Below are 14,595 nucleotides of genomic sequence, written 5' to 3' on the forward strand. Positions count from 1 at the left end.
TGCTAAGGTGGGTTTGAGGAGCCGAGCCATATACTATGTCTCCATAGTCAATAATTGGCATTAGCATCTGCTGTGCGATACGCTTTCTGACCAGGAGACTTAGGGAGGATTTGTTCCTGTAAAGTACCCCTAGTTTGGCATAGGTCTTGGTTGTCAGGGTATCAATGTGTATCCCGAATGTTAAGTGGGAGTCAAACCATAAGCCCAGGTATTTAAAACTAGTGACAGGTGTTAGGGTGGTGTTAGCGTTGGTTCTAATCTGGAGCTCAGTCACTGGAAGCTTTACAAATTTAGTCTTGGTTCCAAATACCATTGTTACAGTCTTGTTAGTGTTTAAAATCAGTTTGTTTTGGGAAATCCAGTTTTCGAGTCTCAAAAAGTCAGACTGAAGTATGTGTTGAAGGTCAGAGAGGCTATGGGTGTGTGCATATAGGATTGTGTCATCTGCATACATGTGTATTGAGGCTTCCTTACAAGCTGTGGGAAGATCATTAATGAACACTGAGAAGAGTAGGGGCCCCAGAACAGAGCCTTGCGGGACACCACAGGTGATATCCAGGGGGTTGGAGTTAGAGCCTGAGATGGACACATGTTGGGATCTTCCTGATAAGTAGGACTGAAACCAGTTTAAAGCATGTTTCCCTATTCCAGAGCTCTGAAGTTTGTTAAGCAGGATAGCATGATCAACTGTGTCAAAAGCCTTTGCAAAATCTAGGAATACTAGGAATCTAGGAATACTGCACCAGTGAGTTGTCCCCGTTCCATTCCACACTGGATTTCATTGCAAACTTTTAGCAGGGTAGTTACGGTGGAGTGTTTGGGACGAAACCCAGATTGGAATTGGCTAGGGAAATTTGTCTTGGTGTAGAAATCGCTTAATTGGGAGTGGACACATTTTTCCATGACTTTGGATAGAATTGGGAGAAGTGAGATTGGCCTGTAGTTTGAGACAGTGTTTTTGTCCCCACTTTTGAAGATTGGGAAAACTCTGGCAGTTTTCCAGGTCTTAGGGATATGGCCTGCAGACAGGATAGAGTTGACTATGGACGCAATTGGTTTGGCAATGGCTGGGGCACCAAGTCGTAGGAACCTAGATTGTAGTAAGTCGGGTCCAAATTGGCTGCTTAGTTTTAGTTTGAGGAGCGCTTGTATAATCTCCTCTTCAGGTACTGGGCCAAATTGAAAATTGTGGGCAGTGTTGGGAGGGGGTGGGACTGGTTTGTGGTTTGGGCTGCGTTTCGCTAATAAGTTAGTGGCACACCCCACAAAGTAATCATTGAATGCATTTGCAATGTCAGTGGGGTTTGTCAGAGTAATATCCCCCTTAGTGATATTACTTGGTTGTTGATGGCTAGAAGACTGGAATATATTGTTGATAACCCTTCAGAAGTTAGCTGGGTTTGATGTATTCTGGTGGAGATTGTCAGTAATATTGTGCTTTTGCATGCCTTGCAAGGATGCTTTAGAACTCATTAAAAATGGCATTAATAGTTGAATGAAAAAAAGTAATTTATCCAAAACTACAGAACTGATAAAAAAAAATCACACATTTTGCTGCTTTCAAGGGTGATTTTGAATCCTTTCTAAGGAATCAAATTGCACTGATAAGTTGTTTGCGTATTTTTACCTCCTTTTGTTGAACTGTCCCTTTCACTGGCACCATGCTGTTTCTTTTATGATGAATGCTACAGCAGCATAAAAAATAAACTTTCATTCACCATACTTTTATTTTCTTTTGTTAGAAGAACGACGAAAATGGTAACTGCTCTGGAGAAAACGTTGAATTTCCCACCACAAACCTATATGAGCTGGAAAGTCGGGTGCTCACTGACCACTGGTCCATACCGTACAAACGAGAGGAGTCCCTGGGAAAGTGTTTAACAGCATCCACGTACTTGGCGAAAATTGGTAAGCGCTTATTGTCATCGTTTGGTTTATAGAGAGTTTGTCATTGACATAGTCTTTGGATTGCTATGTGATTGGTATCCTTCAATTAAATGTGTCGTCGTGTCTAGCGTTTCAATTCATTTATTTACTCTGTTTTGTTGATATTGCATACTGTTTTGTTATGTTGCAACTCTTGAAGGTTGGCTGTTCCATCCCCTTTGAGAGTCAAGCCTTATCCCTTGTCTATCTCTTTCCTCTCATTGAGGTACTGTACATGCAGAATTCCAGGGATATACCTGTTAAGTTGGGGAAACAAAATATATTGACACCTTTTATGCAAAGGAATTTGAAAATGAGCGCTTTAAAAAATATATTGTACAGTAATGTTGGTTATGATTCAGTTTGTGTGATATAAAGGTATTTACCGTGTTGGCCAGTAGAGTAGGCAGAAAAATGCTTTTGGAATGGAAGAGACTGGAATGTAAGTGATACCTTTTTTAATCCCTAACGGATGTTTAAAAAAAATAAAAAAAAGCTTGCACTCATGTTAAACATCAGTCAGCCATTACAAAAGCCTTATCTTTAAAAGAAAATAAATAAATTGTTAGTGAATTGAAAATTCCTTCAAGCAGCAATACCGTCTGGGACTTTGATTTTACATAGGATTCGGGCCCCCCTGGAGCTAGCTGAATCGTGCTTTAACAAAAAAATATTATTTTTAAATCAATCTGAGAGCCTCCAGTTCCCGAGATAATTATCATTTTAGTTGCTGGAGCGTGGGTTTCCTCTTGGGAAACAACATGGCCGTTCAATTCTGGCAGGTCCTGCTTGCCAGTAAAAAGCTGCAACATCATTCGTTGCCTATTGGTCCCCAGCGGGGATCATGTTGATCTCTCCTGGTTCCTTTTTATGTAAAATAAAAAAGGAACTACAAAAAAACGGGTGTACAAATGATTTTGAAACCTTGAAGATTTGTGTAGCTCATCTGCCTAAATAACAATGCGATGCACCTTACATTCTTATTGCCTTTTTGGCAGAACACCGCTGCTTCTATCTGTACCTTTTTGAAGTATTTCAACCAACGAAGCACTATACTGGCACGTAGAATGGCAAGAACTAATCCCAGAAAGTAATTCACCAGTGTTCAAGCAACAGGACCATGGGACTAAAGGAGGGAGGGGATGAAAATGCAAGACTAGTATTATTCCTGAATTTATTAGGTTTTGGAAAATCCAATGTCTCCATCACTTCTACAAATACTCAGCCATTGTGTTATTTAGATAGACACCTCATACATAAACCTTTGCCCCTTGCAGATGCACTTACCAGAACACCCTCCTACTGTGTCTGTATGTTATTCCTACCAACCAATTGGATTGTAAGCTCTTCGGAGCAGGGACTCCTCTTCCTAAATGGTACTTTTGTCTGAAACACTTCTCCCCTTTTATGTGTTATTTATATTTTGTCATTTATATGATTGTCAGGTGTATTACTGCTATGAAACGGTATGTACATTAATGACGCTATATAAATAGACAAAAGTGAAGATTTACTAGAAACCGTGTTTAAATATATTTTGGTTTTATGGTTGCTTTGTAATCGGTTTGTTTGATATCCAAAAAAGCAATAATTCCATGACTCCCCCCACAACTTTTTACCCATTGAATAGAACTTTTCTTTTGCTGTAGTGTTTTCTTCCGCATATAATGCTAACAAATAAGGATTCAACCAATGTTCGTAATATACTGACTGATAAATTCCACCTTTTAACTATCATCAATTTCAAATAAACATGGTGGCCAACTCCAGTCCTCAGGGCCACCAACAGGTCTGGTTTTAAGGATATCCCTGATTAAGCACAGGTGGCTGTCAGAATGGCCGAGCCACTGATTGAGCCATCTGTGCTGAAGCGGGGATATTCCTAAAACCTGACCTGCTGGAGGTGTCACAGAAGACCAGAACTTGTCACCGGGATCAAGGCACCAGACAGGAGAAAGCAGTTAAATAAACTGTATTTATTCTAGCTGGAGCCAGCAAGTACAGAACAAAATCACAAATGGAGCTTATATTCACCAACACTGGGAATACAGGGGAAATCCTTGCTACCTAGGTGCCACGCCACACTTCCAAGGTTTACCCGGGTTCCACTTCCACTCCTGTGGGGATAAACACTGTCCAGACCTCTCTGGTGCTATTTGCAGGAAAACACTTTCAACTCTTCCGCTGAAAGTCCTGTTCTCCACTTCTCTGGCTCTGCTATAGTCCCGTAGGGCAAAAGAACTTTCAAATCTCCCTCTCGGATTGGCACCCTGCCTCGTTTTCAGGTGTCTCCGGCACACCCTTGGAGCACACCGCTTAGTACACCTCCACATCAGGATCCAACTGAGCCCTGGTAGAGGGGCTGGCGACCAGAGTGCGGATTCAGCTCATGGACCAATAGCGAAGCGAGGGCTCGTCTCCATGGACTAATCAAGGCTGGGGGCGGGTTTCAGGAGAGTTAAAGGTCTGTGGGAGCAATGCCTACCAGAGGGACTCGGCAACAGCTTCCCCTGGCCAACAGAATATCTCCCGGTGGGCTGGCGCCATTCTGGCTGGCCCCTGCTATTTCTTTTGTCTCCTGCACCTCTTGTCCCAGCAGCAACTATGTTCTCTGAATATGCAGGCTGCACAAAGGGTTTCTCAGCCCTGCATGCCCAGAGACTCTGGCTCTGCTTTATAGTTACACCAAACACCGTTTTTAAGCTTTATTACATTTAACAACAGGAATAAAAGAGCGTTACAGGGTATGCAAGGTGCTACACTGTACATTAAAACTGGGTAGCTTCGGGGTCTGTTGGCCAAATGAGCCACTGGGACGGGACTTAACCTCTGTTATACTGGTCCCTGGCCCCTTTCTGTCACTGGTGGCCCTTGGGGACTGGAGTGGGCTACCCTTACTTTAAAGGATAGACAAATGGAGAAAGCACACACGAGAGGGCGAATGAAAAAACTGGTGCAATCCACACTGACTGCTGGGAGAGCATGGATACAGTATTTAGATATTTCGTTTCCATTGTGCGACCTATCTGATTTTACCATGAACATAATGGAGTATTGATTTTAACTACAAATGCAGTGATTATAAACAATACACAAGAGACTCCTCAATGTGTGTATATATAAAACAGACTTCGAGCTGTTCAGTCTCAACATTTCTGGTCACTGTAATAACATTTGATCAAATAAAAGTACCTCTATACAAGCACTCATGGAATATCAATAGTGCAAAAAGGCTTTATTACAATCGATAAACAGTACGTATTCAAAGAACACACTGCCAATAAATACCTGCGACACCCTCACAGCTGTACAAACGTTCTGCATCTGGCATCAAAAATAACTTGATCCAAAAACATATTTTTAAAAAAACCTGTCGTGTATTTATGCATATTAAGATAGATATACATGGACTAGACAGTCATAGAAAAATGTATATGAAAAAATAATTACAAATATACCACACCACATATAGCTTCAATAACACAGCATCTGAAACAGCCAGTAATAACATTACATCAAACTATACCACAAGTCCACAGTTATTATGCAAGTATATACCAAATGGCATTTCAATCGCAATGTAAAGCACTGCGGCCAGTTAGTATAAAGGTGCTGGCAAGTAGGGGATCCACCCAGTGTTCCCAATATACCGAAGAACACTAGAGGTAAGTTGGTGTCTGCAGCAGGTAGGTTGCTGGGGAGCAGCAGCTTTATCTTAAGACTGGCATTGATGTAGCATGTCGGGTGTCCCCATCTGAGGACGTCACACAGGTCCTTAAATAACCTTTTTTTTTTTTGTAAATATAAAGATTATACATGCTACAACATAGAAAAGATATATGCTTTTTTTCAAGCTAAAGAATTAACGAGCCGAGCCTTTCAAGCCACTGACATTCTCGTTGTTGATGGGTTGTCTCTAAATCTCCACCCCAGGCAGCGCCATACGGTTACCTCAGTCCCTTTTACTGAGACAGTTGTCACAGCTTATATGATTGTCACGTGTATTACTACTGTGAAGCGCTATGTACATTAATGCACCAGCATTAATGCTGCCACCATCAAAGGAATATCAAATATGTGTACATTTACAGAGCCTCTGGTCCCTGTTTATCATTAACTACAGTATGCACTTAACACACATCTGCGAACATGCTCATTAGATGGGTGCAAATAAATGTCCCACCTTTTTAATATATTTCAAATAGTCCACAGTCCGGGTTCTTTTCTCATTTTAATCAGAGACAATAGAAAACGTCTTTCACAGCATCATTTCCGTCAGTTACATCATTCGGGCATATAGAATTTAGTTATTGAGTGGAGAATCTTTAGCTTTGGTGTTTTTAGCTTGGTGGTTAATGATTCTGAATTCTACAAATCCAAATGCAATCTTGATACATTTTAGCAATAGATATAGAGATGTGGGTGCTCAAAAAGTGTCTGGAATGTATGTCCTTAAATTTAATACAGGGGTGTGTGTGTGTGTGTGTGTGTGTGTGTGTGTGTGTGTGTGTGTGTGTGTGTGTGTGTGTGTGTGTACACACGGGGCGGCAGTGTGTGGATATAGATGTCTGCAGTGTAAGCGTATATAGAGGTGGTTTCATGTATTTACCATTTTATTTTAATAAAAAAATCTATATAACTATACAAAAGTGTCTTATTTATGAAATAAGCCTACACTTAGCCTATAATAGTAATAATCCCTGAAGAACAGGGCATTACTGGCCAATAATGCCCTGGCTGGGTTAAAGTCCCTCGGCTTCGCCTCGGCCCTTCAACTCTTCCAGCCAGGGCATTATTGGCCAGTAATGCTCTTTTCTTCTGGGATTATTACTTAATTAGTGGCAGTCTCCTTGTTTCCAACTGCCCTAAGGAATTGATAAAAATGCACAAATCTAGAAAATTAATTTCTGTGGGGCTGTAGGAGGTGAACCTTCCCTCAGGAAAAGGTTGAATCTCAACCCAGGTAAAACATGTTGTATAACGTTGCAGCTCATTTGAAAGTACAACCTCCCTCCCGCCACCCCAGAAACCAGTTCGCATACAGCCGAGTGCATTTAGTCCCCATTGCCGTGCCCTTATTTATTTCAGAATATCCTCTAGCAACAAAATTGTGGGCTAAAACGAATTTCAACAACTCCAAAATAAAGCCAGGTGTAACATTATACCAAACAGATGTAATTAGGGCATAACGGTCTCACTCAAATGTGGTCAAAGTGTGAAAATGCCTCTTACTAAAAAATAAAATCACAACTCTGTATGAGCCTGTGATGATCAGTCATTTTTATGCTTATGAAGTCAGCGTAATATGTATCAGACTGTTTATAGTTTTGTAATAACCTCAAAAGGGGGCAATATGGGTCAAAGATCCAGATGATTTTTTTTTCTCTCCTTTTCTAAACTTTTATTACATTTGAAACTACAGTACTACTTTAAAGGCATGCTGCTACTCGCACAGAAAACAGGAAGCCCCTATCCTTGTGACATCATTTAAAGGTGCAATCCCACAGGCGGTTCAATTTCTATGGAGACTTTGAATGCGGAAGTGTTTGTCAATCAAATGTTTTCTTTACCCTAATCCCACCAAGTCCTTATTATATAGCCAATAAAATGGTGGGGAAGAGAGCACTCTGGCTGTGCAAGCACTTTCTGAACACGGTGACATCACACAAGGGAATAACCAGAATAAATCAAACCCCTTCAAGTCTCACTTTAACAAATACTTGTAGGTGTCCGAATTGGGTAAAAATGTATCCATTACCCAGATGAGATACCTTAAACATGGCCCTGGAATTGGTGTCATAGTGCACATACGCTACAGGGAGAGCGGCGCTTCGCAATACAAACAAGTTTGTATTTCCAGCGCAACGCCAGGTCACAGAGGAGCGCAGAAGCTAGCGCGTTCCACTATGGATGCGGCCTTAGGTGCAATGAGATTCATTGCTAATCCTTCTGACTTCTGAAAGCGCACAATCCTGTCCTCTTTCTTCACCGTATTCCTTGGTCCCGCTGCGTGCGGCCGCATGCGCCACCAGCCCCTTACCTTCAATCTGTTGGTACCCGCTGCCTCCTCCCTCCGTGGCTCACTACGTGCTGTGACGCGTCAGCCGGCCAGCGCTACCAGAAGATGGTGTTCTGGAGCGTTGACGTGTCACGTGGTGCGCGTGTGAGCCAATGAGGAGGTGAGCAGGGAAGGAGCTTGTAGGGAGGTGGCCTGTTGAGCTGTGTCACGGCTTTTTTTTTTTTTTGCCATCTCAGTTTTTTGCCGGCTCAGATCACGCCAGAGCGTGATCGTATCGCCGGGCTCCTGCACACCGGAGGAGGGGAGGGGGTACGAACGGACGGACCCTCCGTTCAAACCACCCCCCCCCCTGCTCAAACCACGCCCCCCCCCCCCCCCGCTCCGGCTCCCTACAGACCGCAGATAGCGGTCTGTGCCTGTCAGCACGCTGCCTGCATGCAGTGCGATCACGCTGACTGAGGAAGCGGGGCCTTAGCATTATGGTTACATGGAAACAGTAAGGAAGAGAACAGGTGTAGTTTCCCTATGAAGTAAATGGTATGTGTTGTTCATTTGGGAATCAAAAAATATATTTTTTTTAATTAAATACTTGGTTGGTTTTAAAATGCTCTGTTACATAACAATAATATTGCAAGATGAGGGAGAAGACTAAAGTCGTAATTCTGTGTATTCTTCCTTGTTCTGTGCAGGCCTCTCTGATTCTGATGAAAACTGCAAAAGATTCATGGACAGATGTATGCCAGAGGCGTTTAAAAAGGTGAGACCTGTCCATGTGGTTGTGCTCCACCTTAACCCAAGACGCCTGCTTCATCTTACAAAACAGTTCATTGGTTAGGATTTTATGTTCTGTTCTATTTCTCAAACAATGCCTCCCAGATTTTCTATATTATAATTTTGTTTGAGACGGAAGAGAGTTGTGTGTTACAGATTTCCATTTCCCACCCCCCCATTTAAGTACACAAAGCTATGAGAGTGATACGATTTATGGTCATGTCCCTGAATCTAATGTTGGGGGGGAAAACATTTTTAATTAAACTATATTTTATTTCCAATTTTGTTATGTCATCAGGCATAGTCTGAATTCAGTTAAAAAAAAAAAAAAAGTCTGCTAGATAAAGCATCTGTTTTAATTATAATTCACTATCCGTGAGAAAAACCTGTTTGTGAGTGTCCTTAGTTATAAAAAGTTCAATTCCTGGCTCCTTTTCTTGCAGTTGTTGACATCCAGTGCTGTCCATAAATGGGGCACAGAGATCCACGAGGGAATCTACAACATGCTGATGCTACTAGTTGATTTGGTTGCAGAGCGAATTAAACAGGAACCAATTCCTGCTGGTCTTTTGGGTGTTCTTACCATGGTAATGTGATTGCTAATCCTGTCTGATCTGCACACCATCCTTTTTTTTTTGCCTATCCAACCTTGAAATTGAAAAATGTTGATGACGAAGTATATTTTGGAAGAACGCTTCAAGAATGGACATTTTCTAACAACTTCAACTCATTGCAACTTTGAAACGGGAAAAGATATTTTAATTTTATATATATATATATATATATATATATATATATATATATATATATATATATATATATTTTTATCATTATTTTTTTTTAGCATATCTTAAATTACGAAACAAACATTTAAAAAAAAAAGAGAGATTGGGTTGAGTAATTTCATTGTTGCAAACCTAAAACGTTTTGTGCAGCAGGACGCCATGACTTTTAATGTTTACAGCAGAGATAATTTGTGATGTTTAGGTAGATTTTATATATATATATATATATATATTTGTTCATGGTGTAGTCTTTGGCTTGCATTTATTTTAATCATTCATGTATGTTGTGCGCAACCCATACATACAACCTAGTGACTGACCTGTATGTAACTGCCTTTTCCTGCATGCCAGGCTTTTAACCCTGACAATGAGTACCATTTCAAGAACCGAATGAAAGTGTCTCAGAAGAACTGGGCAGAAGTGTTTGGCGAAGGAAATGCATATGCCGTGTCGCCTACAAGCGGCCTGCAGAAGGTGGGTGAACATTGTTCCTCTCCAGATATAGTGTTGGAACTACTCCAAATGTATAAAGGGGCAGAAAGAAATAAAATGATAGAAGTTGAACTGTAGCAAATATTTCCTGTTCTACCATAAAACTCGCATGTTTTTAGTGCTACTAATATTGACAGATTCACTATAAATCATTCTTCCTGTTATTACACAGGTTATTAAGAATTCATATTAGCGTTAGGGACCCCTGAATTGTGGTCTGCCGTGAAGTTGGCTCAGGGGCTTACAACAATTTTGGCCAAAAATGTCAAACCAAAAGACCATTTTACTTAATAGATATTTATACATATATATTTAGGCACTGTACCGTGTATGAGTTTCACTGGATGTGCTAAAACTGAGCTTTGTCTGTGTTTTATGTTCTGTCTCTGGTTTTAACTACCATAAAACTCGCATGTTTTTAGTGCAATACAAAGATAGTACAGATATCCGACATTCTTACATTTTGTCTGAAATGATTGGTTTTTGTAAGATACTGCCATTCTATGTTCTTGACTTGTAGTGGTTTTTTTTCCTCACAGGAACCCCATGGCTGGCTTGTTGATTTAGTTAACAGGGTAAGTGTGGATTGTTCAGTGATCTGTGCAAATGGACTATTCTCCTATATAGCAGTGGTGCTCAACGCTGGCCCTCAAGAACACCCAGCAGGCCAGGTTTTTTCAGTATATCCCTGCTTCAGCACAGGTGACTCAGTCAAAGATTGGAGTTGAGCAACATTGCTACAGTATATAGCAGAGGAGCGCAAACTTTTGGAGCTGCTCCCCTTCGCTCTCGCGCCCCCCCCCCCCCCTTACCTTGTTTGGTGGCGTCAAATGACGCTGCGGAATCATGTGACGTGAACCCTTTGCCATGGAGACGGACGTGTGACGTCACTCTGCATAACACCGCTGCGTCATATGACGCATTGCCATGGCGACGCGTCGCAGCAACTCTTCTGAATCCCGGTAAGTGAGTTAGAGGCCGCACGTGATCCCCCGGCATTTAATTTAAATGCCTTGGGGAAGAGGGCGGGACCTCTGCAACCGCCTGCGTTGCGCCCTCCACTTTGAGCACCGCTGGTATATAGGATGGGTATATATGGTACATGTGCTAATGTAGTTAGTGACTTGACTAATTAACTCTTGTTTTCCTTAGTTCGGAGAGTTGGGTGGGTTTGCAGCCATTCAATCCAAACTTAACTCTGAAGAGATAGAACTTGGGGTAAGTCCAATTGTTTTAACACCTTTCATTTGTTTTATTTTGCAGCAAGCGTTTTTATTTGTCTATACAACTGTTCGAGCAAGCAATAAGGCCCAAAGTGCAGTCTAAGCCAAATGAATATCATCTTGTTTTGTATTTTAGGATGGTGATTATACGGAGTGTGTGGAATGCCTTTTTAATGGGTCAATTAATATATTTACTTTTCAGTGGGAGAAAAATATTCAGAAAAATGTTAATACATTTCCTTTTTTTTTTGTCCATGGCAGCGCAATAAAACAGTACGACAGACAAAAATTTAATATTCTAGTATTTACTCCTAAAATCTCAAAACTAAAGCAAAGATCTCATGGCACCATTAGTACACTGCATTGCCATTGCAAAATCATAGAGTTATCATGTCTCCGTAGAGAAAGTGAAGAAAGGGTGATAAAAGGCACGCGTCATTTCGTTTTCAAACGGAGCTTCACACAGCGCCACAATCACCAGAGCTCTTTCTATACTACTATGTCGTTCTCTTTCCATTCCTACAGTACCCTTAGCCTCCATGTGTCCTGGAGCCTGTTGCAGAGCATGGAATTACTGCCGCTGTGCGTTGTGCCAGACACAGCAAGTGTTGCAATTTCTAAAGAAAATGCTGGTTTGTTTTTTCAGGCCGTGTCCGCGTTAGTTCAGCCATTGGGGGTGTGTGCAGAATACCTCAATTCCGCTACTGTACAGGTAATACATTAGTACTGTATTGCACTTTTTTAAATTTATTTTTAATTATTATTATTATACACTTTAACTGAGATTAATATCTATATACATCTAGATAGACGATATAAACACATGTATATACTTGATGATAAATTGTGTGTGTGTGTTTCTAGTTAACAAATGAGAAATTAACATATGTATTGAAACACAATTCTGATGGAATATTTACTGCCGTGTGGCGATAATTCCCATGTCTAACTTATCTTGTTAAAGGAAAACAGAAATTAAAATATTGAACACTGAAATTACCCAGAACATGTTCAGATTTAATTGTGTTTGAAATGGGTAGAAAACGCGACTTGTCATCTTGGTTTAAAATACGTTGTTGGAATGTTTTTATTTTTTGGATACGGTACAGGGACTATTCTCTTATGTAGTGCTGCACAGTTTAATAGTCATTATTATTATTTCATTGCTCTCTACATAACCAAATCATAAAAAGTTTGTATTTTTATAGATTTCTTGTAAACATTGTAACGTTGGCTTTTGTTTGTTTGATTCAGCCCATGCTGGATCGGGTTATTCACAAGATGATTAAGTATGTGCAGAATGTTGAAGAGAAGGACCTTAAAGACAAGGTAATACATTTATGTAACGACTATCAAACATTTGATGTCATATGTAATAGACAAAAATCCTTCTGTAGTTTCTGAAAAAATATAAATATTCTGCATTTGCCTGATCTAATTCTATTTGTTCTACATTTCCGATTTTCAATCCAAGTTTGTTTCCTCAGCTAAGCATAATAAAATCATGTTTATTTTGGCAATGCAAGACGCAATACGATTCACCAAGACATTCAAGATTATAACTATATATTTACGTCGACTTTTGACCCCTCAAAAAAATCAATGTCCAGATAGAACGTTGCTGATCCATAGACCGTTATGTTTAGTGCTTCAAAAACTGCTCTCTAGAATAGCAAAAATGTACAGCAGCATTAAAGATCCACACAACACCATACAATAGCAAAAGCCCATATTTACTAAGCAGTGCTACTCCATAAGACACATTCCAGCGCAGAAAGACGCCTAGGGCATCTATTAAAGGGGCAATCCCTTCTAGATCCAAAGTGAGCTAATGCCAGTCTCACCTGGGGGTATTGGATACATCTTATACCCAAATCTAGCACCTATAAGTAGTTTTAATGTATTTTTAAGGGGATACTTGGGAGGGGTTTGTTTCTCTGACTGCTCCCTACTGAGTGATGTCACTGTGTTCAGTGAGTGCTTGTATGGCAAAAGTCCCACCTCCCCTTAACTTTGTCTCTCTGATCAGGACAGGGGGGGATAAGGGGAAAGGAAATACTTGATTGACAAACACTTCACCATTCAGAGACGAGAGATTTAACCAACTATGCGAGATTGGGTGCAAAGGTTCTCCTGGCGCTGGAATTTGTTTTATGACAGAGCACCACTTAGTAAATATTTCCTGAAGCGTCTGCAACTTTCTCTAATTATACATAGCTACAGCATATTGAAATCCGATCACGATTCAGGGAAACAATTGAGACATCGCAATCTTCTCCTCCCACCACACCAGCCAAGTAAATAAATGTCATGTCATATACCAAAGGATGAGCATGTTGGCTTCATCCTGGAGAATGGAGTAGGAAGTTCCAGGCTGGTTGGCATACAACCATAGTGATATGAGCTGTAATAGCATAATATAAACACTGTGTGTACATAATTACGATGTCTCCATTGACAGAGGCTGGTTAGTATCCCAGAGCTTCTCTCCGCCATTAAATTACTCTGCATGCGCTTCCAACCTGACCTGGTGACTGTAGTGGATGACCTACGCCTGGATATTTTGTTGCGCATGCTGAAATCGCCACACTTCAGCGCAAAAATGAATTCACTTAAAGAAGTAAGTTAATCGTGTGTGTGTGTGTATGTGTGTGTGTTATAGCAAAGATGTTGTGTAAGATTAAAGTACGTTTAGTTTTCATGAATTTAATAATCTTTGTGGAAAATTGTGTCCAAAACCTACTTTTAATCTGTTTTACCGGTCTTTGCCATCAGTTCTCTCTGATCCTAAGTGGGACTGCTGCTTTAACACCTACAGATATGCTTTATGTAACTTTGTGTTCCGGCACAGCAGTTTTGTTGGAATCAACCCTTCATACTTGGTAATTTACCCGCTCCAACAATGCAGCTATGTGCGACACTTCCACAGACAGATTGCATTATCTCTCGTGTCCTGACTCTCCCTTCAGTGTTTGGATATCCTTCAAGACTGTATAAATGTAATTCCAGTTTGATTTATCTATTTAAAAAAAAAAGCAATATTTTTTTAGCAGAATAGCAGAATCGTGGCAATGTTTACAAGTAGCGGGGCAGATGTCCGTGCAGGGGATGTTTGTCCTATTCGCCACCATATCTGCCATAGCAAAAGGAGGGTGACTTCTTGAACACATGATTGCAGTGACTTGGCGAGGAGGAGAGCCATAGGTTCATTAACAAACAATGACAATTGCCACGACTGTTCGTTTACATATTATTGTCTCACATACCGTAGGGTGGTGAAGAGGTAAAAAAACAGAGTTGAATTGAATTAACTCAAACGTGTTTCTGTAACACATCGATCTACATCTTAATGTTTTATTCATTATTTCAATGAGGGGCT

The 14,595-nt window shown here is 40.6% G+C and overlaps 1 protein-coding gene across 2 annotated transcripts in view; it reads left to right on the forward strand.

Moving 5' to 3' along the window:
- The window catches only part of USP24 (ubiquitin specific peptidase 24), a 101,139-nt gene that overhangs the window by 26,104 nt on the left and 60,440 nt on the right, over positions 1 to 14,595 (forward strand). For both annotated transcript variants that reach the window (XM_075616049.1, XM_075616048.1), the window contains exons 2-10: positions 1,743 to 1,908; positions 8,635 to 8,702; positions 9,160 to 9,303; positions 9,853 to 9,975; positions 10,533 to 10,568; positions 11,146 to 11,211; positions 11,863 to 11,928; positions 12,471 to 12,545; positions 13,678 to 13,836. In XM_075616049.1, coding sequence (XP_075472164.1) covers positions 1,743 to 1,908; positions 8,635 to 8,702; positions 9,160 to 9,303; positions 9,853 to 9,975; positions 10,533 to 10,568; positions 11,146 to 11,211; positions 11,863 to 11,928; positions 12,471 to 12,545; positions 13,678 to 13,836 — 903 coding nt within the window. The remainder of the gene's footprint in view (positions 1 to 1,742; positions 1,909 to 8,634; positions 8,703 to 9,159; positions 9,304 to 9,852; positions 9,976 to 10,532; positions 10,569 to 11,145; positions 11,212 to 11,862; positions 11,929 to 12,470; positions 12,546 to 13,677; positions 13,837 to 14,595) is intronic.

The sequence above is a fragment of the Ascaphus truei genome, chromosome 10, assembly GCF_040206685.1.
Source record: "Ascaphus truei isolate aAscTru1 chromosome 10, aAscTru1.hap1, whole genome shotgun sequence".
Taxonomy (NCBI): Eukaryota; Metazoa; Chordata; class Amphibia; order Anura; family Ascaphidae; genus Ascaphus; species Ascaphus truei.